Genomic DNA, 27,176 nt, shown 5'->3' with positions numbered 1-27,176 from the left:
AGGATATAAATTTACTGCAGCTGGAAAAAGGGTTTTGGAAGTAGGTGTCTCTTATATGCCAATAATGTTGCTCAGTCTATTATTCAATTGCCAACCCCAAAAACTTAGATAGAATCTTGTGCTGCCGCAATTTGCTGTGCAGAGTTGCATCCCTTGGGCATGCCAGAAACACATGATCGTGTGTTCGAATCCTGGTTCGCCCGATTATGTTTCTAGGTTTGTCAGCACCATACCCGTGCTCATGGGTTTCACTGAAGTGGTAAACGTCTGAGACCTGCATCACTTCAGGCTTTCCTCCCACATTAAGCTGACATGCCACGATATAACTGTAATACTGTTAAAAGGGGTCTTAAACCCAACTCACTCACTCACTAACGCAAGTGAATGCCATCAACATTCGGCTACTTGGGGGTGGAATAAGGATTTGGAAACTGTTTTAAGGAATATTTTACGTCTGTTTCAAAAACTTCTGTCAACAATGATCAATACAAATCCCTCCGACAGATGTGTTTGTGAGACCGTAGGTATCAGTGGGTACACTTCGAAAGATGGTCATAATGATACTCATTCCCTCACACCTACTTCTGACCAACAAATCTACCACATCCTACCTATTCTGTACCTATCAACTCATCACATCGCAATACCTCCAACTCAGCTGTGTTCACCATTGAATACAAAAAATAGTGGAAATACAAGCTGCACACACATGTACATGGGGTCAGTGTGTAAGTGACAAAGGCTAAACACGCATTATCATCACCCTATATGTGAATATAAACGTACAAATTTGTGACAACAGTCGTCAGCAATGCACTGTTTAGTCTATTCTAAAAATATATTATACATCATATTTACAATTTACATGAAGAACTTATGGTCACCTTGAATACACATATATATTACAGAGTACAGTTGGTATGTATATAGTTCACATATATATTACAGAGTACAGTTGGTATGTATATAGTTCACAGTACATATAGTTATGGCAGGAAATAGAACATTGTCTACAGTCTGTAAGCTTGACTGGTGTGATTGTATCAGACTTAAACAAGAAACTTGTTAAAATTTATGAAAAAATGTTTCAATTTTTTTTAACCCTCACAATCAATCAGCAATTTAAAAAATGTCCACTATTTTACCTTGATGTGAAATGTTTAAGAAACAATGTTAATCTACGTAACCTGAAACATGGGTAATTTGTTGTGTCCTTAATTAGGCACATTTTATACCAGTTGGTCAGATATTGCGAAAATAAATACTTTTGTCAGCATATCTGATAGCTTAATGGTTCCTCCAAACAGTATATCTATCAAAATTATCTTATCACTACCTAATGTTCTTTGTTTCATCAATATGCTTACTATTGTCAGTTCTTGTAAATCACTGGTCTCTCGAAGTCAAGCCAACAGACCATGTTTACATTCAGGGCATGAAAAGCAATAACATAAATACTGTTATGTATAAGATTATAGATGTGTAAACATATTGGTATCACAGCTAGCATAAAACTGTCCATGCAACACAATGGACAAACAAGTCAGACACAAAGTTTCTACACGCTAATATTATCACAGTTTGTTGGGTAATAAAATATGGTTCAATATAAATGGATACACCTTGTGTCTTAGATATAGGAATATAAAGTGCTCTTCAATAAAGTGCAGTTTTTATCGTTTTGATCATGTCACAACAGTGGTTATACAACATATGGAATGATAGCTTGTTTTCTTAAAAGCTATATATGATATTAATGAAGACATATTTAATGTAACTAGATTCAGATTCGTCTGAAATAGGAACAAACAGTATGATTGGAATATTAACTCACAAGAATACATTTTATAATTCTTTTGATGGATAATGAATAGCTTATATGTTGATTTATACAGGTAAATACTGGTCAAATTATCTGGATATTTCCTGAATTTTATTGCAACCAATACCACTTTGCAAACAACTGTTTAGATTAAGCACAAATAACTGCCCATCACGAAAACATTTTGCAATTTAAATTTTACAATGAAAACATGACTTGCTAAGAGACATTTATAGCTCAATTGTTGGGTGACAGTTTCTCAAAACTAGGCCAGAACATCAAATCTAAAAACAAATGTTCAATGTCATGCTTGTTACAAGTCATATTATCCTTTTGTCAGTATCACATATTGAATATTGACAGGGTTTTAAGCTTGAACAGAAAGACATGTTTCTCTCAATGGAATCTATGTTCATAACATATTTATCTTTCTAACAACATATAAAAGTATATTAATCTTTAAAAGTGCATTTGGTTCTATTTAAAATAACCTATAATACAAAGCTATCTGCCTTTCTACTGACACAAGTCTTGTTATAAGAACCACAGCCTATCTAAGGCTCTTGTTTCTAAAATATGTGTAGAAAAATATCATAAAGACAACTGTCAACTGGTCCCCATGCCCAAGTGTATAGGTATAAATGCAGGTTAAGTCCATATTTACAGTGAATTAATTTGAAAACTTGATTTCATAACCCTTCTTGTGAAATAATGCATAACCTTTCAGCAGCACTCACAGTAACTTCAAACAACTGAACATCGAGCAGGATGACTTTGTAAATCATTTTAAGTATCTTTGGAAATTCTGAAAAATGAGGAGACAAAATGGCCTGTCCTTAGTATGTGTTTTAAAATAAATGTTCCTAGGTGTTACAGATCTGGACCCACTTGCACAAAGCGATCGTAGCGCTAAGATGATCGTAACTCCCATACTTTAACATAGGCTTACAATAGTCTTAGCGCTAAGATCGCTTTGTGCAAGTGGGCCCTGGAGTAATTCTGAGTTACAATACAAGTATTCGATTTCTTAATGACTTGAAAGGAATACTTAAACCTTTGTCACCAACATAAGCAAGGAATAAATTGTTTGGATAATAGCAAAGACATAGGAATATTCTCAATGTCATTTGTGTAGACTGGCCATTTTCAGAATATAATCAGTAAAATGTGAATGAAGTGTGCAACAGCAGACAGTGTTTCAAAACCTTGAAATAAGTTGTCTCCCCTTACAAAATCAGCCTCCCATTACTCAAACAAAGACATCTACCATTAACTGCACATTCAATCATCCAATCAAGACTCAATCAATATTTTCATCACATTCTTTTCTCTACTTCCTGTAAAAGCAAGATATACCAGCTGTCAGAGAGAGAGGGTTTTTCTGTACATTGCTCTCATTACCCAGTATATCAGTCAGACAAGCAGTGCAGAAACTACCGATATGTTATAGCACTTATGTATTATCACATTTAAGAGCACTCACCTCCTGTGTATATTTCCTTCGAAAACAAGAAAACAATAATATGTAAATTCCAGGGGATTCCTTCAAATACTGATAAGCAGTCGGAAAAATAGAATTATCTCCCCTTAGTTAAGACGCAACAAGCTCCTCACAGCGATAGTCCGTTCGCGGAGCTCTCTGTACTATCGCTGCCACCAGTCAAAACTACCCACTGTGATAGGTGGCCCCAACCATGCTTGGCGTTGAACTCGCAACTGAATGACCGTTATGTTTACAAACAAGTGACGACCGTCGTGACGCCGAATACACTTACCGCTGATAAATTACTTTCTTTGTTTGTCAATTTGAATTTCTATTTCATTAAAAGTATCATCTTTAATTGATATAGTAAGAATGTAAGGGAGAAGTTGGCTGATTTTCCGTTAGTCTGCAATCTCGAACCAATCTGATTATTTAAACAACAAAGTAAATTCATCTGGAAAACATGGTCAGTCGTTAACCTTTTCATGAATATGATGGCATTTCCAAAGACATAAACAAAAGTATAAACGTTACTACATATGGGGTTAGAGGGCAAATTTCAAGATTCTTGTAATGGCTGCGCCCACACTGGTGGCAGCGACGTTACTGAGAGTGTAATGAAGGTGTCACGCGCTGGGAAGGAGCTTGAAGACGCAAATTGAAATGCATCCACACTTCTTCACAGCCGTGGCTTGTTTTGGACAGATACTTGAGACAGTCGGTGTCACTGAACATGATATATACAAATCCAATCAGTGTTCTTTATACAAATATACTGGCAATGGTAAGACACCCGTCAAAACTAAGTCACATTTGCCAACATGTGTTATTTGATCATTTCAACACATCACAAGGAATGTAGTTTACTAAATTTATTCTTCCTTGGCTTTCCTCTTCTCCTTCATTCTGGTATAAGTGTCGAGATTCTGCCGAGCCTGTGTCTCCAGCTCCTTCCGGCGTTCCCGCTTGGCCTCGGAGATGCCGGTGCTGTCCAGGAGTTGGGTCATGTCCCCCCCAGCCAGGATCCAGGGGTGTGACAGGACGTCCACCGCCGTGTAGCGCCGCTTCTTGTCCACCACCAGGAGGTGCTGGATCATGTCCTTGGCAGCTGGAGGCAGAGCGCATGGATCACAAAATATATCTAGTTTTCTTTAAATATACGTAAAGTAATGGCAGCTTTTCTTATTTCTTGCAACAAAAGTGTACCAGCTCAAATTTTTAAAAGTGTAAAAAAGACATAGTATTGCAATAGTTGTCAACTACTAGCAATAGCATTGCGATGGTAGTAATTAACTGTAAGGCTTGATGATTATATTAATCAATGTAATAGAAATGAATATGGTATTGTTGACAATCTCATTTTCTTACGTCCTCTGTTCACTGCTGCTTTGGTGCCAATTTCATGAATATTCTTTTTGTGCTTGAATTGTAGGGTTCTGAGTTATATCAAAGTAATAATAAACCAACATTTTTTTAGAAGTGATAAGTGAGTTTGGTTTTACACCACTTTTAGCAATATTCCAGCAATATCATGGGGGTGGGGAGACACCAGAAATGGGCTCCACACATTGTACCCATGTCGGGAATCGAACCTGTGTCTTCGGCGTGGCGAGCGAACGCTTTAACCACAAGGCTACCCGACCGCCCCTTTTTTGAGAAGACAAAATAAGAATGAAAGGTCTGTCATGTTTTTTTACTAAATTTTGAATGATGACTAATTCAAGACCATATTTTGATAAAACTGAAGTAGTTTTGGAGGGGATCAATTAACCACTCCATTCATACTTGTTCTCACAGCGGCACAAAAGCAGATACATATAGGGTGCTATATACCATAAGAGGGCACCCTCTTACAGCTGCAGGAACATCTGTTTTTATCAATTTCAATGTCATATTTTTTCCCTGACTTTATTTTATCTGATATGAAGTACAACTTTATCACTGACCATACGAACATATATTGCATTAGAAGAAGTACTTTAGGATATGCAGGATACTTATCTTAGCTGTTGTTAGTACAAAGACATCAAATTATACTATAGACACTTATGTAGTACAACGTCAGGTCTCATGTCAGGTAAGCAGTGCACATCAGGATGTCGACAATCGCAATATGTTAGTTTGGTCCTTAATTTCAGACAGGAAAGGTCTTCAATCAAATAGTCACTGTGCATGTTGACAATCCATTTTGAAGATAATTTTATTTGTATAAACTGATTTCAGATCTATAATAGTCTGACAATTCAATAGGACAAGGTATAACAAATAATTAGGTTCCATTCTGTGACCGATCCTACAGGGAAGCGCCAAAATGTTAATGTCAAGGGTAGCCGTGTTATAAAAGGCATGAAATGTTTACTAAATGTCCATGGAATTGAAGCTGACGTTGAGAGAGCTGATTGGTTGAGGACTTGCACTCACCGTCGGAGATGTAATCCCAGTATGGAGAGAGGAACTCGTATACCCCCGCCTTGATGAACTCAAACAGCTCCGTCTGGTTGCGGTCGGGACTCCGGAAGGGAGGGAAGCCACACAGCAGAATGTAGGAGATGACGCCCACTGCCCACATGTCAACCTCCAGACCATAGCCTGCAGAAACACACCTACATCAGCAACAGCAGTGACACATGCTACAACAGCAGCATCAACATACACACCAGTAGCAACAGCAGCAACACATGCTACAACAGCAGCAAGACACACCAGTAACAACAGCAGCAACACATGCTACAACAGCAGCAAGACACAACAGCAGCAACACATGCTACAACAGCAGCATCAACATACACATCAGTAGCAACAGCAGTGACACACGCTACAACAGCAGCAACAGAAAAACCAGTAGCAACAGCAGCGACACACGCTACAACAGCATTATGTAGGAGATGACACCCACTGCCCACATGTCAACCTCCAGACCATAGCCTGCACAAACACACCTACATCAGCAACAGCAGCGACACATGCTACAACAGCAGCAAGACACACCAGTAACAACAGCAGCAACTGATACACCAGTAACAACAGCAGCAACAGATACACCGGTAACAACAGCAGCAATACAAGCTACAACAGCAGCAACAGACACACCAGTAGCAACAGCAGCAACAGATACACCAGTAACAACAGCAGCAACAGATACACCATTAACAACAGCAGCAACACATACTACAACAGCAGCAACAGACACACCAGAAGCAACAGCAGCGACACAGGCTACAACAGCAGCAACAGACACAACAACAGCACCAACACACACTACAACAGCAGCAACAGACACACCAGTAACAACAGCAGCAACAGATACACTAGTACCAACAGCAGCAACAGATACACCAGTAACAACAGCAGCAACACATGCTACAACAGCAGCAACAGATACACCAGTAACAACAGCAGCAATACATGCTACAACAGCAGCAACAGACACACCAGTAGCAACAGCAGCAACAGATACACCAGTAACAACAGCAGCAACAGATACACCAGTAACAACAGCAGCGACACATGCTACAACAGCAGCAACAGACACACCAGTAGCAACAGCAGCGACACACGCTACAACAGCATTATGTAGGAGATGACGCCCACTGCCCACATGTCAACCTCCAGACCATAGCCTGCACAAACACACCTACATCAGCAACAGCAGCGACACATGCTACAACAGCCGCAACAGACACACCAGTAACAACAGCAGCAACACAGGCTACAACAGCAGCAACAGACACTACAACAGCAGCAACAGACACTACAACAGCAGCAACAGACACAACAACAGCACCAACACACACTACAACAGCAGCAACAGACACAACAACAGCACCAACACACACCAGCAGAAACAGCACTAACACACATAACAGCAGCATCAACATACACATCAACAGCATCAACATACACATCAACAGCATCAACAGGGTTAGAAACTAACAGTTTTAGTCCACTAGTCCTTATAATGATAACATATAGCAAAACCCTTAAAATGGGCCAATTTCTACTAGTCCTTAGGATACCTTTACTATTGGGCAGTTTGGTAAGGACTACACCTAAACCGAAACGTCGCTCCCAATTGTAATAAAGAAGTTGTTAATCCATATATCTTATCCTTACTTAGTACTCCAACTTTTGAATGCCCCTCAAAGAAGTTCAAGAACCTACACCGAAACATCACTCCTAATTGTAATAAAGAAGTTGTTCCTCCATATATCTTATCCTTACTTAAAAATCCAAGGCATTAAATAAGTTCTTTGCAAGTATTTTGCAGGGCCACTGAATAGTTTCAAAGTGAGAGAGTGTGTGAGAGTCCTTGACGACTCATGATCCATACATTTCAATTTAAGTTTTGTGACAAGTATGTATACATGAACTCACACCAAAGTAAAGGTTTCATTTGTTTTGCCAGTATGATCTTTTCAAAGTAAATTATGTGCAATGTTATCTGCTGATTAATCCCAGTCACATCTGTTACTGTACCAGGCACTATCATTGTAGGTCTTAGAAGTCTATTGTCTTCAGTGATATGACTAGACCATCAAGCTTTGCCAGTGTAGCTTGGATTTAACAACATCACCGGCCTGTGCCACGTCTCTCAGCCATCAGTCTATGTGCCATGTCTCTCAGCCATCAGTCTATGTGCCATGTCTATCAGCCATCAGTCTATGTGCTGTGTCTCTCAGCCATCAGTCTATGTGCCATGTCTATCAGCTGTTTGTTTTCTGCTGAATAAGCCCTTCTCCCAGGCACATCATGATCTGAAGGGTTGAGTTGGGCAGTTTGCCTAGAGTCTAGGTCAGCCAATACGCAGTAATATATGCTAGATAACACACAGGTCTGGCCACATAATGCCTATCCCCATATCTAATGCCATGTTTTCACATACGTATTCACATACATATTCACATACACATATTTATTGATTGATATTCACATATTTATTCACATACTCATTCACACACATATTCACATTCATATTCACAAACCTATTCACATTTATATTTACATACATATTCACATTCATATTCACAAATTTCTTCACATTCTTATACACATACAAACATTGTATTCACATACATATTCACCTTCATATTCACATGCTTATTCACATAGAAATTCACATTCATATTCACAAACCTATTCACATACATATTGACCTACTTATTCCCATAAATGTTCACATACCTATCTCTGACAGTATTTCTGGTGCTACGTATGTTGGCGTCCCGCAAACTGTGTAGATGAGTTCCTTCACATCCATCGCCAGCCCGAAATCAGCCAGTTTTAACGTAATTGTCCCGTCTTTGTTTCGATGCACCTGAATTAAGTCACATGTATTGAAAGTTCAACAGTGAAAACTATTACTTACATCAGTTACTACAGAATGATTCTGTAAGACTTCCGCAGAAAACACATCATAAATTAGAATTAGAAACTATACCACATGTGTTTTGGAATTACAAAAATGCGTCCATTTTGGACATGCTTGGAAAGTTGGCCTCTTGAGAAAACAGAATTGAAATCGTTCTTAACAAGGAGAATATACTTCTTGGTTTCCCGGAAAGAAATAATGACCCTGTAAATATTATAGTTATATTTGTTAAAAAAACTCATTTATGAAAATAAACAGCAAAGGCTGCCAACTTTCCAAAATATTCAACCTAAAACTATCATGTAACAAAATGTGCAGCAGTTCTGGTCAACATGTCAAACCTTTTTCATGTCATTGTGAAAATGATCTACATGCAATAAAAATGTAAAGGAAAAAAAGACAAGAATATATATCACACTCCCAGATATTCCTAACATGAAGAGCATTAGAAACTAACTCATTATCACATCAATGACGATTCCAGATTCCAGATTTACCTGATTGTCTATGACTTCAATTTTCCTAAAAGGTCAACGAAACAAAAGATAACACTTTTATTGACTCATATTATCTATATCCTACATCAAGGTACTTGTATATTTACATCATGATCATGCAACATCATGACATATTATTTTATGTACACTTTACCTGTTTTAATTGTGAAACATCCTTGTAAGGAGAGGTGTTCAAATGGACTTTGCCTGTTCACCAATCCCATTCCTCTTTGGAAATCAATATGGATAAAATAAACCTCATAAAGTCGATCTCCTCATCCAGTGATTGAAATGACCACTGAATTTACATCATAAACCAAATTATCTAATGTCACACACTCACTCCAAGGTCAACTCACCAACAGGTTTTCTGGCTTGAGGTCACGGTGTACGATGTTGCGAGAATGGAGGTAGAAGAGCGCATGACAGAGATCCTTGACCATGTTGGCCGAGTCTACTTCCCCAAACTTGACACTCTGGGTGATGGCATCAAACAAATCACCACCCTTAAAAAAATAGTTCCTGGTTAACAATTTATAAATTCTTAATATTTCAGATGAGTGAAAATTGTGTCAGTTATGTGGTTTTATACAAACTCAATGTCTTCATTTGTTCATGTATGATTCTTGTTGGGATGGTGATAATCAAAATTCCTTTGAAATTTTTTTAAAAATTCTGAATCAAGTGGTTTAGCTTTGCTTATTGCTGTAACCATAACTATATGCACCTGACACAACCTTCTACAGAGGTGCCCTCAGATCTTCACTTGGGAAGGTATTTATTAAATGAGATTGCCTTGCATATTAATGTAATAGGCATAATGAAAACACATTGTGACTACATGATTTCATGCAAAGTTTATGCAGGGCAAGATTTATAAAAATTCATTAAAAAATAAAACAGCATGGACAGATATTGTTGAAAAAGAAATGGCCCTTTAATAAATTCAACAACCAACAAGACATATGAACAGGTAATATGTGAATCCTGGCACTGTTTGTGTATCCATTGAACTATAATGTATGATATGAATATTAATTAGTATATAATAAACTGGTATGTCAAGGCCATCTACGGCCCACCAGGGCACTGACTTCACTGTGTGATGACAGCAGCCCCCTCGACCAACACTCAGGTTGACCCCCAATACTATGTTCCTGACAATCGCCATCAACACAAGAACAGTGGAGTTCCGGGGTTAGAACTGGTTTTCTACATTCTATGCTGGTCATAAGAGGCGACTAAAGAGATTGGATGGAAGGCTTGGTGACTTAGTTGAGCCCAATCATTTCAAATCAAAACATGAGACTCCACCCTAGGCGTAACTTATATACAGGTATAACATTCAACCCTGTGGGGGTTCCAACGTAGAATTTGTCCTATACTGGTCGTAAGAAGCTGAACGGAACGATTGGTCAGGCTCAGTGACTTTGCTGAAAGCATTTCATCTTACTCTGACGGTGGATCGTTACTAATACACATAATAGCAATCATTGTATTGTCTGGTCAGACTCGATTATAAAGATCTTATCATATAACTTGAATATTGCTGAGTGCAGCATAAACAGAATACCAACCAACCCAACCCAGGAATTATTATGCAGCTATTTATTTTCTTTTTCACCTGGAGTTTCTGTACAAGATTATTTGCCAACCTACTCCATTGTTGGACAGTAGTACCGCTTTGGTCCTAATAATTTACCCCGTGCACAATGACTAGGTTCACTGTACTCCAGGATTCAATCAGGAATTACAGTAAACCCCTGAAAGCTCTCACACCAAGAATGGAGTGATAAGCCGTCCTGCAAATAGACAATGAATAAATAGCAACCTCCGTGTGAACTGGGTGTTGGGTTTGGTTGTGGTGAAAATTATTATGTAGAAGGCGTTCTGATTTAAAGACTGCTGGTAGCTTATGACCATAGCAACTTGGTTAAAATGTGTTATTAAATATGACTCTAACATGGTGATCACATTGAACAGTGGAATATTATGACATGAAACAAAGAGAGAAATATGGACAGACAGACAGTCGCAAATATTACTCTTAAAGTTTCTCCTTAATGCATGATTTAACATGTTTGAACAGAAATTTGAACAGAATATAGTTTATGAGAATATAAAACATGTTTAAAATAAATATAGCCAGTCTGTCATGTTTCTATACTGTAACCAATACCTTCAATTTCAGTTAAGAATCATGTCATGTCATGTCATAAAATAAGCTCCAGGATTTTACAGATGGTTTAAAAATGAACCTATGAATTTTCAGGTAATGAACATATTTCTTAATGTTGATAAAATATTTTTTATGTGAGAATTATGTCCCAAAGTTTACATGTATTTTACCTAGCTTTGACTGTAAACATGGTTTTGTACTTGAGAAGCAGAACAATATAGGCCATCTTCATGATACATTGACATCAAAACAATTTAAATAAAAATAATCTTTTAAAATAACCTTAATATGCTCAGCCTTACATTAGATCAAAATGAGCAGATAAATCTTTCAGTAAGGGGCAATGAATAAATCTCATTTAATCCTAAGGATTTCAATAATGTTTTGACGATTTAAGAATGTGTGTTGTCACAACATTACTGCACAACACTGCTGAGAAAGAGCAGAAAGTTCAGTTGTAAATGCTGCAACAGAGATAAGTGCAAAAACAGTTTGAACTGTCATGACTGAACACAATACCGTATTTTCTTGAGTATAGTGCGCACCCATGTATAATGCGCACCCCCCTCTAGTGAATTCAGTATTTGGGAGAAAAAAATAATTTTTGAATACCAAGCGCAGAAAAAAATTACACTGTACCCCTTCAGCGAAGTCCGGCAAACGAACGGGTGATGAGAAACTTGGTCAGTACAAATTCGAAATTTGAGATAAAAAATAACCAGACGTCTAATGATATGTAATTTCCTATTTTCCATTCAAGCATGTCAATCATGGCCATAACAAATCTGTCTCTAAGTCCTGTAGAAAATTCAGAATAAAAATTCAAGTGTCATTTGAATATGTGTGAGTTTGCATGACTAAGTAGAGAAAGATACCCTTCACTACCCCCTCAGAGTTCTCAGTCAGGATCACAACACAAGAAATGAATCAAATTCCATGGCCTGGTCTCGTGCAAAGAGGTACGAGTCAGTTCTCTCTCAGGCCCACGGACAAGTCAGATATTAATACTTTCTTTGAAAGTGAGTTTATGCCCAAGTGATATGATCGAATGTAGGTTCTCTGTTATTGGCCAGGACAATTGACACTAGCTACCTAACAACTGATAACATCTCTAATATTCTGACTGAGGGATCAATATTACAAGTAGTTGTAATGAAAATATGTTCAAAATAGACTTGGCTTAGATACTAGTAGTCATATAACTGCATTATTCAGCACAGAAATAGGTTTTAAGAAGATCATTTCAATTTGAATATAAGAAAATAAAGGAGATCTCATAGATTAATAAAAGTGATAATTATTATATTGTTTAAAAAGATTTGAGAGTTACATATAGTATGGTGGAACAAGTTTCTCACCAATAAGATCAATACATAAAAGGTTCAAGAGAACGGTCATGTTGAACTGACAATAGAAAGTACGCAAAATCTTTTGTGCAGCAATAAACATGATTTACATTCATGGAAGGATAGATAGTTTCTAGCATTATTTGACCTAAACCTAACAAATTATTTGACCTAACCTAACAAATTATGGAGCAAAACTTTATTGCATGTGAAGCATAATACCTACTTATATTACTACTGGAGTTCTTTGTGAATTAGGATGTTCAAAGTTGATAGTAATTAGTGTTGATATCAGTGTTAATATATCTTGTCCAAAGCTTCTACAGTCGTACCCCGCTTATACGGACTTCAGATATCCGGAAACCTCGGTTACCGGATGATTTTCATTCAAAACGAAATAATTACTATATAAATTTACCCGTATATACGGAAATTCAGTTTCCGGAACCGGACGGTCATTTTTATACACAAAACACTGAAATGCACACAAAATTGTCTCACTTATCCGGACAATTCACTTCCGCTGGTGGTAATCCTTTGATTCGTGAGAAGTCAATTAACCAAGTGACACTGAGTTACGTTTGAGACGAGCTTGTTTATTGTACATGTTATCCCCTTTGATAAATATGGCGTCTGTGGAGGTCAGAGGTCAAAGTTGTGTAAGCATGGCCTGTCAACCAGCGAAACGTAAGCGACACGCAGTTACAGCACGCGAAAAAAGGGAAATTTGAGTGGATGTATCTTTTTGTCCTGTCATGTCATGAGTTGCATAATTGAAGGGAAGTAACTCTTCCAGTTAGAAGCTGGTTTCAGTTATACGTAAATTCGTTTATACGGAAGAATTGTGAAATGACGCAGGTGTCCGTATAAACGAGGCACGACTGTACTTAAGAAATGCAATGTTCGCATCAACTTGTGTTTTTGTCATTTTTACCATTTCAAAAAAACTGATCTGTATTCTTTCTTTGATCCTTATCTATACCGGTATACACAACATATGGTGAGGTCAGGGAACAAATGGCATTATATGTTCTTTTTTGAACTATCAAAAACATCTTTTTGATCATCCTAACGCCAAAAAGGACAAGGGTGCCCTGATTATGAGCTGTTTTTCACCTCCACCGCAAGTGTTCATAATCTGGTACATTATCACCTTGGACCTCCCTTCTGTTTAAGCTGACATTCAGTAATACAAGCAAAACACTATTAAAAACTACATAAAATCTCAACACAAAGTTTGGAAACCTGAAGCAATTTTAGTCATTTTTCAAACATATTACTGTAAAATGGTGTAATTAAGGGTTTGAAAAGTATGGACAATCACTTGACAAGAAGCAAGTAATTTAAGCATGTTAAAAGAATCAATGCACTCAAATTAAAAGATTTTAACATACGTCGTTTCCATGAAGTTTATATATTATTACTAATTCATGTTTCATAAATTCTACTTTACGATACCCTTTCTATTATCAAGACATTTACCATTACTGGGACTTGCAAATAACCTTTTTAGGCTCAAATGTTTATCATATTTATTTCTTCAGTTGAAAGTCTGGAAAGTAACATAAAAGGTAGAATAGATCAACTCCTTACAAAAGTACTCATGGAAATGAAAAAAACTCAGATCTCAGATTTTAAATAAATGCAGTTAATATACAAAATATATAAATATTCAAACAACTCAATTAGTACTAATTGGGCCTTGGCACAAATACAGCGTATCAAAGGTTTTTATGTCTTTTCACACGTAAAAGTGTGTAAAAATATGAACAAAACAGACTATTGTGAAACTGAGCATAACCAGGTGTTAGTAGATCAAGGTGAATGTCCCTGACCTATGAAACCCACGTGCATGTGATTTGTCAGTGGTTAGTGATTTGTGAGTGGCATTGTGGGATAGTGAATCATCGTCAAAATATCAGAAGGTAAAAGTAACATATTCCCTTCTCAAACAACAACTTACATGTCATTATTATTATGTACATAAACATAGCTGTTATTTTTATTGTTGTTTTGGTAACTTTTTCCGAGGCTAATTTGTATAATGCCTATAGCCTGTTTCTGCCATGTCAATTTGGACTTAGTTTTATTTTTGAATGTTGAAAGTGCCTACAAATTACCTCCTGTAAAGAACATTTTGTATTGAGCACTGAGATAAAACTAGCAAATCCAGACTAGTACTTTTCCAGTTGTTTTGTTATTTCGTATTTACATCTACATAATGCTTTGTGTTGATTATTAAATCCAGCAAAACATTTTTTTTCATTTCCATGAGTACTTTAGCACCTATATATAGCAAATGTATTTTTGTTACAATAATTAACATGTTAAAATATGTGTAAAAGATCTCTTTTTATGTCAAGTGTTTGAGACAGACTGAGGTATCTTGGAGATTCAGTGGTTTGGAAGAAAAGGTGACAAAAGGTGAAAAAAAGAACATAACCTTATTTGTGCATCTTATCGATCATGTTGATAGAAATCAAACACTTTGATAAGTCACTTAGTATTGCATTTTATGTATATAATTATAACACTAATATAGATTAAAAGAAAAAGACTAGAATTAATCATGTTTCAATAAATTGTCCAAAATAAGAAAACAATGACCGTTCCAATACAAACTAGAAAGTGCAGCTTCAGACAGTTTTGTCCTAAGAAGTCAACAGAAAGCAGAGAAATTAATACTCTACTCTACATAAGACTAAATATCCTGATGTGCTAAATGAGGCAGCAAGGTAATATAAACAATACAAACAACTCTTTTCATACATCAAAGCATATCCAAAATCCAGAGCTTTGTTTGGGGAAAACTGATTAACCATGCATGAAACAGCATACAAACATAGGCCATATTGTCCCATATATCATCTAAGTGCGTCCACAGTATAAGACCCCTTTCACTGGCTACCATGGCTGTATTCTATATATTCCCCCATTGTATATTTCCCTGCCTGACGCAGGTGCACCCAGCGGCACTACAGGGCTGACCAATATTGTATAAGGTGTTTGTTGCTTGAGTGATAGGGGATATTCAATGACGGTGTTTGTTGTTTGAGTGATAAAGTAATATTTCATAATGGTGTTAGCTTTCTGACTGATATGGTGTACCAAGCACTCCAAGGTTAGAGCTATATTGGCATGTGAGGCTTGTTGTCTTGTAATTTGAAACTTGTCAATGTCAGGAAAATATTTAACTACCGTCAATTTCGGATTAGGCAAAGGCTTATACAGAGAAACATTGCCTACAATAAAATTCACCCCGATCCCTAAGGTGTAATGAACAGATCTGCCTGTGGGAATACCATGTTTTTATGCACACATAGCCAAGTTGTGTTTGAGACCTGTCAATTATTATAGGAGATTAGCTTGGAGATATTTCAAGGTATACCATATTCACCATATTAAGCGCCCTGCTCCAATAACCAACTTTTAGACCAACTGTTCACAGAACACAGCAGCGCAAAAGGGTAATTTTTGCCAGGTAAGTATTATCAACATTTGAACTAATATTTTTCACTACCACTCGATATCTGAGATTTAACTTGCTGTTTATGGTTTTAATAAGCGCCTCCACTTGTAAATTTTCTAAGATCCCAGGGTGCTAATTACAGTGAATACGGTAAGCTGAAACGAATCAGCAGCAATACTATATCACATTTGTGTGTAAAATACCCTTGCTTGCAGCAGAGATGGTCAACAGTGTGAGCATCAGACCAAGTTAAAATGTTATAATTGATTTAAATTATGCTCCTTTAACACCTTTTTTTTGTTTATATTTGAGTTGAAACTCTTATTTCAAGAGACATTTTCAGGAGATGAACATCAAATCAACCATGTCTTGTACAGGAAACAATTTGAAAAACAGAACATTTAGTAAGCATTTAAAGATTTTTCATTCATAAGTGCATGAGGTACACATAAGGATATATTTGTGAATATATTTAAGTTTGGTTTGTTGTTTTACTTTTGACCTATATCAATTAATTCACATCTAATGTTGAGTTTTGACTGGTTAACAGTCAAGATTAGTTTCACATGAAAATCCAACGACATGAATCAAACCTGCAACCCCATAGATGAAATAAAAACGACATGTTTGATTACTGCGTGTACAAATCTAACAAGATCTCAGTTTATAAGTTGGCTCTTGAATTTGGTTTTAGTGGGTTAGGTCGAAAACTATCAGTCCTTGGTCTTTCTTTGTGACCTATCCCCCTCAGGCCTTCCTACTCCCACCAAGATGTCATTCTAGGTCATGAACCTCCACATCAAAACTCTGCAAGTATCACTAAGCTGTTTAGGTTATCTATATCATTCAATCACCATGAGAACCAATATTCATATTTAATGTGTTAGACAGCTAAACATTCCTTACCAAAACATCATCCTCAACCCCAGTCAGAACTTACTAAGAATATTTAGCTTCAACCCTGTGGAGATTCCGAGGTAAACTTGGTCCCAAGTAACCTATGCTTGTCACAAGAGTTGGTTTACAATAATGGGTGGCTTGGTGATAACATGTACACCAATGGTGTGGGACAGTGCTCATCCTATCAAACACTGATTGGACTGTCCCGGACCTGACTATTACATGCAGCTATGACCCGTGAAGATTCGGGGTAGAATAGGTCTTCAGCAACCCATGCTTCGCGTAAAAGGCGACTGTTTGTTGTAAGAGGCGACTAACAGGATTGGGTGGTCAGGCTCGCTGACTTGGTTGATGCGTGTCATTGTATCCCAATTGCATGGATCGATGCTCATGATGTCAATCTCTGGATTGTCTGGTCCAGACTTGATTATTTACAGACAGCTGTCATAAAGCTGGAATATTGCTAAGTGTTGCATTAAACAACAAACAAACAAACAAAACATGTAGTTATGATAAAGTGTGAATGGTGGTGACTGCAGAATTAAACAACATTCACTCACTCACGATAAGGTCCAAAGACCAGTGTTATCATGCGGGATCTTGGACGCAAGTTCCTCAACAGACCTGATCTAATAGTTTTGCCCGTAATGGAGTCGCCATGAAATGAATTCCTTGGCATGCAAGTATGCGAATGTCAACAATCCATGTAAGATATCACATGACTAAGTGTGGTGGGCTGACCAGCAACCCACTAGTACAGCTCTACAGGTCTGAAGACAGAACCCTACACAAGTATAGTCACACCAAACATCAAATCTAGCCCGATATCCTAGAAACACTTCATGAGGCCACTGAGGAGAATCCAGGTTAGCATAGGTCCCCAGCAACCTGTGTTTGTCATACAAGGTGACAAGAGACATTGGGTGGGCATATTCAGTGATTTTGGGGCATTGCTCATGACATCAGTCACTGGTTTGTCAGGTGCAGACTTGAATATTTACAGGCTTTTACTATTGGGAATGTCCATATATGTAACATATATGTATATTGCTCCAAACATGTTCTAATCCTGATTATTTGACTGGGAATAGTACTGTCCAGATTAACAGGGCTTCACTGTATCCAGTGATAATGGAGTTCCTGATAACAAGATTTCGCTGTATCTGCGACAAAACTGTAACTAGCACCTGTCTTGAAAATACTTTAAATTAGCACCCTTAATGTTTGTTTGTTGTTGTTTAACGCCGCACTCAGCAATATTCGAGCTATATGACGGCGGTCTGTAAATAATCGAGTCTGAGGATCAGACAATCCAGTGATTGACATAATGAGCATCGATCCATGCAATTAGAGTACGATGACATGCATCAACCAAGTCGGCGAACCTGACCACCCAATCCCGTTAGAAGTCTCTTTCGAGAAGCCCATTACGGCAAGCATGGGTTGCTGAAGACCTATTCTATCCAAGATCTTTTACAGGTCTTAATGGCCACTGTGTTGGAACCACACATACAAACCCACAATAACAATCTTACCTTGACAAGCTCCATTACCAGATAGAGTTTATCTGGAGTTTCAAACTCCTCATAAAGTTTGACAATGTTGTGGTGACTACAATCCTTCATAATCTCAATCTCATTCTCCACCATGTGCTCTTTACCCTTCAGCTTTGGTTTGTCAATCACCTTCATTGCAAACTCCTGTCCTGAAGCTTTCAATTTAGAAGTCCGCACAATAGCAAAATTACCATCCCCTAAAGTCCTACCAAGGTCATACTTTTCCAACACAGGTTCATCGTTAGCAATCAGCCTCTCGGCTTTTGTCCTTCTCACAATCTTTGTCTTCTGTCGTTTCTTCACTGAAGGTTTCTCATTATCCTTATTATCCTTATTGTCCTTATTGTCTTTTGTTTCCTTGTTTTCCTTGTCTTTCACTCTGTCCTTATCCGAAGTCTTGTCTTCTTTTCCTTTCTCTTGTTCTGCCTTCTTTCGTTCAGCTTTTTCTTTTTCTTCCTTTTCTCTTTCCTCCCTTTCACGTTCTTCCTTTTCTGCTGCTGCTTTCCTTGCCCGAGCAGCTTTCTCTGCCTCTTCAAATTCCTTCCTCCTCCGTTCCTTTTCCTCTTCTTCCATTTGTCTTTTCTTCTCCTGCTCCTTCCTCCTCCTTGCTTCCAATTTTTCCTTCTCTCGTTCCTTCATTTTCTTGAAGGGATCATCTTGGCCCTTCAGAGGAACAAGCCCACGTTTCCTTCTCTCATCCTCCAGGGCCCGTTTCTCAGACTCCAACATCTTCTGTTGTCGCCGCCTGGCTCGTTCCCTTTCATCATAGACATCCTTCCCAAATGCATCTTTCTGCTGCTCCCGAGGAGTCTCTGAGTGGGGATCTCTTGCAGTGTCTTTGGAAGGACTTTGACTGTGTTTGTCTTTATCTCTCCTGTCTCTCCGTCGCCCCTCTTCAGGGCGACCTCGACCTGTCTGAGTGGCCTCATGGTCGGAATCCCTATTGCTATTGCTTCCTTCACTTGGCTCTCCAAAACCACTATCCCGTTTGTCAGCATCTACTTCTCGGTGCACAGGAGCAGCGTGTTTCTTCTTTCGTGACCTTTCCCATTCTTTATGAAGGTTTTTGGCATGAGGGCTACTGTCTGGATACATCTCCTGAAGAATGTCCTTCAGATCCTCCTCAACAATGGCTTCATTACCGCTTGCCACGAACATATCATCGTGACGGAAGAAGTCTGAGATACCCTGAACCTCACGTCCCTTTGTTGTGCATAATTTCCGCACTTTGTTATTTTTCCACTTTGGTCCAAAGGCTTCAGATATGTCTGCCATAAGCTGTTCAAATGATTGAACGCTTCGTCGATTAAGCAATATTTTAACACTATGTCTTGGCCGATTTCCATTGCGCACTATTGTGATGACTTTTGGTTTCATAGACACATTTTCCGAAGAAAGGTAAGCATTCTTGCTTGCTGTCCCAAAGGCTCCAGGCCAGCGCCTGTTTGGTAGGGAGCCATTGGCCCGGAAGTAACGGCCAGGGTGGAAAGCATTGTTTGTGGCATAACCACGGTAACGGTATCCTTGAAGCTCTCCAGACATGTCAAGATCACCATGATTGTGAGGACGTGCTGTAACAAAGAAGGAATATTCTTCAATAAAAGTAAGAAATGATGCGTAGATGGTCCATATTATCATCAAAACTGGTGTAACTCAACAAGAAAATACGGCCAAACTACTTCCATAACAGATACCGGTACAATAATCCATTGTTATTTCGCACTCAATAATTGTATATAATATATATATATTTTGGAAAATAAGGACATGCTGTAGCCAGCATCCCCACGGAAACTCTTTTTCTCTTCAGTTTATGTGAAAAGGACTTCATTTAATGGTGAAACAAGTAACACAACCCTTGTTGCTGAGATTAAGATTTCCCTAATAGGTGTGAAGCAAGTTTCTTCGGTCAAAAGCTCAAAGGCCAGAGTTATAGTTATGAGATGGTCTGTCAACATGACATGGGGCAGTTTATAGACAACGTCTGTACGTGGGACGAAAGCCCAATTTCACACCACAAAGAACACAACTATGGTGTGGACAAAACAGGAATCTCTTTACTAGGACACATCAAACCCATTACCAACAGCTTGGACCTTAGACCACTTGCCCACCAGTTTCCCAATGACACAAGCAGCTTTGACTCTGTCAACCTAAATAGCTTGTCTGTAGAGCCAAACATGAGGCACAACTAGATCAACGAGATAGGAGGAGGAGTAGGTGGAGGAGAAGGAGGAGGAGAAAGTGGAGGAGAAGGGAAAGAAGAAGGAGGAGAGAAGGGGAAGGAGGAGGAGGGGAAGAAGGAGGTGGAGGAGGAGAAGGGGAAGAAGGAGGGGGAGGAGAAGGGGAAGGAGGAGGAGCAGAAGGTGGAGGAGGAGAAGGGAAAGAAGGAGGAGGAGAAGGGGAAGGAGGAGGAGGGGAAGAAGGAGGAGGAGGAGAAGGGGAAGGAGGAGGAGGGGAAGAAGGAGGAGGAGGAGGAGGAGAAGGGGGAGGAGGAGGGGAAGGAGGAGAAGGGGAAGGAGGAGGAGGGGAAGAAGGAGGAGGAGGAGGAGGAGGAATGAAGGAAGAAGAAGGAAAAGAAGAAAAAGGTTTATTGTACATAAACACCCACAGGGGCAGGGTACAAAGCATGAACATGACTAGTTATGAATATAAAAGACATGAAAGATAGCATATATCTACACAATAAGTCATACCAACATAATTGTCACCTAGGAAAATGTATCAGTATTTACCAAGTTGTACTTCCCCTTCTTCAGTTTGCATCCTTTTTAAGCCACAAGTTTGTCATTTCTCAATCAGTCTCCTAACCATGTTCAAAGCTGACTGAACTGATATATATGAACTTCCCTCATAGTATGACTATGAATTTCACAACGCATGGTCATAAGTGTCACTGGTTCCTAACAAACCCATACAGGTGATGTAACTCAGTACATTGCATGTCTGAAGAAGCAGCTGTGTGATTAATACTACCAACTGTTGGTCGAGAAGGGTGTGTATTTCCGTACAAGCTCATATGTCAACCTGTCATTGAGACATGTCTGGCTTGCCACCATAGCAACATACAACTACAACATGCAATATACATTTCACTTTTATTATTGAACTCAAATACTTGAGGCAAACTGATACCATCGCTTCTACAGACAGATATGTAGTAATGTCCTTATACCAAGCAATAGAAAAGATGGAAAAGAATATATATCAAATAGATTATCTTAAACACAAATTATTATTAATCATAGCATTAGATTTCCTTTCCATTATCAATAAGATAAATACTTAATTAACTTGTGGCCAGTAATGCCTGACACATTAGAGAGCACTGAGGCAGGCGAAGGCATTCCCATGGCATTGCTTAAAACTGAATGGATATATTTGCTATTCCCTTCCTGAGAAGTTCAATTATGGCATATGTTTTCGTAAAGGTGTGATATAATGATATTTCAAACAGGCAATTTAAATTTTAAAAAGTGTGTAAATTCAGGATTTCTGTTTCAGTGAGTTTTTTATAATGCAACAAACAGACAAAGGAATAACAAGTACAAACAAGATTAACCAGAATATCCTGCATTTTGTTGTACAGAAATACAAAGATCTATGGTGTTCAAATAGAACAACAATTCTAACAAGAAAATATGAAAGAGATCAATATTTTTCCATCCGCCCAAAGAGCGGAAGGTCCGGGGTTCGATCCCCAGCCGCGTCATACCAAAAGACATTAAAAGATGGTACTTGTTGTTACCCTGTCTGGCGCTCCTAAAACAAGGACTTGTCAGCTCGGAGTCAGTATATTGTGTCTGAGTGGGGTATTCATGATAAACTGCAGCATGGTAGCACGATAAATCGGTATCAGTTCGGACTCATACAAGCAGCCACACACAAACGTGCATGCACGTCGCTATATAAGTGCAATAATCTTGGACGTGACCTTAAACCCCATTTCACCTCAACTCACCTTGAACAACAGCCAATGTGTTTTCAAATCGTCAGATTTCCACTGCATTTCATACACATACCTACTCAGCCTAATTGTCAATGACAAGATCTGTCATCATCCATGTCGAGATGTTACAAAAGTGAAGATAAGTCAATAAGGTGTCTCCAGGTATATCAAAAATAACCAACAGCATTTGACTGTAAGTGGCGACCACTGAAACATTCCCGGGCGGCTGACTCCCATGACCTCAAGAGCCTATGATTAGCAATACCATGTTGTTTCTGCATGAACACTTATTAATCTGTGTATCAATTGTGACAAACACATAAAGACATTGCTGTGAGAGGTTATCCCCCTTACCCTTTTTGGTAAGCCTGTATTCATACCTGCAGATTCTATCAAGCCTGATTGGCTCCTCACAAGCCTAACAGCTTAGTGCTTCATTGTTTCTCCCATTCTAATACCACATGTCTCATAAAGTGAGCCACACCAGTCAAGCTATGTTACATATAGCCATGTTAGATAGTGGACACCAGGAACTGGGGTGTTACACATAGCCATGTTAGATAGTGGACACCAGGAACAGGGGTGTTACACATAGCCATGTTAGATAGTGGACACAAGGAACTGGGGTGTTACACATAGCCATGTTAGATAGTGGACACCAGGAACTGGGGTGTTACATATAGCCACGTTAGATAGTGGACACCAGGAACTGGGGAGTTACACAGAGCCATGATAGATAGTGGACACCAGGAACTGGGGTGTTACACATAGCCATGTTAGATAGTGGACACTAGTTACAGGGGAGATACACATTGAAAGATTAAATAGATGGCACAAGTCAAAGTACCTTACACATGATCAGATCAAATGGCTGACACCAGTCCAGGTATCAGGTTAAATAGTTGACACCAGTCCAGGTATCAGGTTAAATAGTTGACACCAGTCCAGGTATCAGGTTAAATAGTTGACACCAGTCCAGGTATCAAGTTAAATAGTTGACACCAGTCCAGGTATCAGGTCAAATAGTCGACACCAGTCCAGGTATCAGGTTAAATAGTTGACACCAGTCCAGGTATCAGGTTAAATAGTTGACACCAGTCCAGGTATCAGGTTAAATAGTTGACACCAGTCCAGGTATCAGGTTAAATAGTTGACACCAGTCCAGGTATCAGGTTAAATAGTTGACACCAGTCCAGGTATCAGGTTCAATAGTTGACACCAGTCCAGGTATCAGGTTCAATAGTTGACACCAGTCAAACAAGGACCCTCTGACCCATCCCCTTCAGTGGTCTGACTGGACCCAGCCTGCTGCCTCAGACCCCCTCAGGGGTCGTGTCCTCGGGTCCTTGTGTTAGGGCATGTTGACCTCGTCAAGAGTAACTATTTGGATAGTAATGTACAGCAATAAAGTGTAAATCTGTGTTCTTCTCAAATACTAAGCATTTTCAGGGATGAAAATTCAAAGGAAGCAAAATGTTTTATGCACTTAATAATAGTCCACCACTTTCGGCTGAACTTATAGGGACACAAAAAGTATGAAAATGACAAGTTTAAAGTAAGTCATGGTCACACATTCCACAAAGATTTGGTGTGTAATGACATCAACAGGTTGCAATGAAGTAAAAGGTACTTCAAAATACTTCAATGTCAATCAGGAAACAACTCATTTCTCGTGTCAATGTACCAGTATCAGGAATATTCACATATGACATGTCACCAAGTAATTTGGACACAACAAAACTCAACACTTTGTACAACTTTCTATGCTAATTATTTAACCTCAGTCTCAAACATATTTGTTATAATTAATTCACTATATTTTATTACATGTACGCATAAATAAATAGTTGTGTGTCTGTCATGTGTGGAGTTGACAGTAAGACAGTGTTAAACTTCTAGACCCATCACGTTCAGTAAAAAGGTTCAGTTAAATTACCACACCAACATTAGGAACATGATAAGGGGATTATCTGTCCAAATGTCAGTCATATCCTGAGTTTCTAATTTAGGTCATGAAAGCCCAGAGTGATGCACAGCCACTTGGTGTGTCTGACAAGCATGGGTATAAAGTGTTTGAATCAGTGAGGCACACCTTGTACCAGTGAGACACACCTTGTACCAGTGAGACACACCTTGTACCAGAGAGACACACCTTGTACCAGTGAGACACACCTTGTACCACTGACACACACCTTGTACCACTGACACACACCTTGTACCACTGACACATACCCTGTACCACTGACACACACCCTGTACCACTGACACACACCTTGTACCAGAGAGACACACCTTGTACCAGTGAGACACACCTTGTACCAGTGAGACACACCTTGTACCAGTGAGATACACCTTGTACCAGTGAGACACACCTTGTACCAGAGAGACACACCTTGTACCACTGACACACACCCTGTACCACTGACACACACCTTGTACCACTGACACACACCCTGTACCACTGACACACACCTTGTACCACTGACATACACCTTGTACCACTGACACACACCCTGTAGGGCTGACACACACCCTGTACCGCTGACACACCCCTTGTACCACTGACACATACCTTGTACCACTGACACACACCTTGTACCACTGACACACACCTTGTACCACTGGCAAACACCTTGTACCACTGACACACACCTTGTACCACTGACACACACCTTGTACCACTGACACACACCTTGTACCACTGACACACACCTTGTACCACTGACACACACCTTGTACCACTGACACACCCCTTGTACCACTGACATACACCTTGTACCACTGACACACACCCTGTACCACTGACACACACCTTGTACCACTGACACACACCTTGTACCATTGAGACAGACCTTGTACCACTGACACACACCTTGTACCACTGACACACACCTTGTACCACTGACATACATCTTGTACAACTGACACACACCTTGTACCACTGACACATACCTTGAACCCCTAAGGTGCACCTGGGCCCATAGACAACCAAAACTAGGTTTCAAGCTCATTTAACAAAATGTCCACTTAAGTTTTTACAATAGCACGTTAAACTACTGTAATAACTCGTAAACTATGTCAAAATAATGAGAATTTCAATATGTTGATAACTAGCACCTACCTGTTTACTGGCCATCACTATGACTGTGTACACCAGCAATGAATGAGGGTCTCTATCACAACAATCAGAAGTGATATATTCCTAAACTACCTATATCCAATCCAGAATTCCAATGAATGCACACAGAAGTCAAACAGTCGACTTGCTTACACATTCCTTCAAAGAACAGCTGAATTTAAGTCAATTATATATCAATCATACTTACCTTCAGTGAATAATGTATGTAGATCCAATACCTGGCCAGTCTTTGTTTCAACACATTGCCACTCCATTTAGAAATATCCACAACTTGAAGCATACACACTCCTCAAGATGTCTGTCATTTATAACTGCCAACAAGTGACAGAGCCCACAAGAACAAAAGCGACCAACTTTCACAAAGTCAGTATCCTAAAGCCATTCTATTCTGTGCCATGATAAAATCTGTTCCCTTCTCCCCATGCTGGCTGAGATTACCCCGCACAAGTAGATAAGCCTCACTATAACAACACACCCGTAAACCCCTTTATAACAGGACACTTGTAATAGCTCTGTGCCAACCAACATAATACCTGGCTTTATGTAGATCCAATCACACAGAAAAATAGGTTCATTTTCTTTTGAAAGGGCAATACAGTGCTGGCTATATCCAGCTTGGGAACATTATACATGTGATGTCCAAGAATCTGAAGGATTTTCTTGAACATCTAGATTTTGGTTTTGTGTTCAATGTTTCCTGAAAACAAACATTAAATTCAATGTTTCGGTGCTAATTGCAGATCTCTGTAAACACTGGTTCAATGCTGAAGAGTTCATAAGCTGCGATCAATTACTCTTTGATATTAAGTAATGCTGTCCCTCTGCCACTTTCCCTCAAAGGGAATCAACCGTCCTTGTATGAAAGTAATAACACATGGATCTTTTTTTTCTTCTCAGATTCAAAATTAATGTGCTCATTATGGTCTATAATTCTGACTGGTTCGACTTGTGTTCAGCGCTATTCTCGCTGGACTATGCTAAGCAACACATATCAGAGGATCGAAGAATGAGAAGCCATATATCATAACAAAGGTATACAATAAAGAACCACAGCCATACTGACATGTGTTTTTGATAAACGCATACACAGCTTGAAAGGGTGAAGTTATCCATCAACATCATTTCAAGTACAATAAAAAACTACATAGTATCCCTTCATAGAATTCAGGTAAAAGAACAGGTAATAACAAACTTGGTCAATAAAAATCTTTAATTTGAGATAAATTACGACTTGACATGATGATTTACCATGTAAATTCTATTTTCTGTTCTGCTTGGCATTGTTTTATAAAGGATACCATGTGTAGTTTTTCCTAAACTAAGCTGCTGTACGCATCTTATTATCCCAATCTACTGGTGATTCGGTTAAAAAATACCCAATGAATATAACTTCAAAGAATTTTGATACAATGATCGGATGAATCGTATCTGAAACTATTATTTTACCAGAAATAATATATTCTAATAT

The 27,176-nt window shown here is 38.8% G+C and overlaps 1 protein-coding gene across 6 annotated transcripts in view; it reads right to left on the bottom strand.

Moving 5' to 3' along the window:
• Positions 1–3,752: 3,752 nt before the first annotated feature.
• Positions 3,753–27,176, bottom strand: part of LOC124135822 (serine/threonine-protein kinase DCLK1-like) — a 72,048-nt gene continuing 48,624 nt past the window's right edge. For 2 of the 6 annotated variants that reach the window (XM_046501423.2, XM_048382314.1), the window contains exons 3-7: positions 18,600–20,191; positions 9,530–9,676; positions 8,487–8,619; positions 5,727–5,894; positions 3,758–4,413 (exon numbers count right to left, since the gene is read on the bottom strand). In XM_046501423.2, the coding sequence (XP_046357379.1) occupies positions 4,178–4,413; positions 5,727–5,894; positions 8,487–8,619; positions 9,530–9,676; positions 18,600–20,191 (2,276 nt within the window). In that variant the 3' untranslated portion in view covers positions 3,758–4,177. Of the gene's footprint in view, positions 4,414–5,726; positions 5,895–8,486; positions 8,620–9,529; positions 9,677–18,599; positions 20,192–22,368; positions 22,423–22,581; positions 22,761–25,895; positions 26,113–27,176 lie in introns of those variants that run through there. The other 4 variants (XM_046501424.2, XM_046501425.2, XM_046501426.2 and 1 more) reach the window with 4 other exon arrangements.

This window comes from Haliotis rufescens, unplaced genomic scaffold (assembly GCF_023055435.1).
Source record: "Haliotis rufescens isolate VD_foot unplaced genomic scaffold, xgHalRufe1.0.p SCAF_4, whole genome shotgun sequence".
NCBI classification, from domain to species: domain Eukaryota; kingdom Metazoa; phylum Mollusca; class Gastropoda; order Lepetellida; family Haliotidae; genus Haliotis; species Haliotis rufescens.
This window is presented reverse-complemented; position numbering and strand designations above follow the sequence as displayed.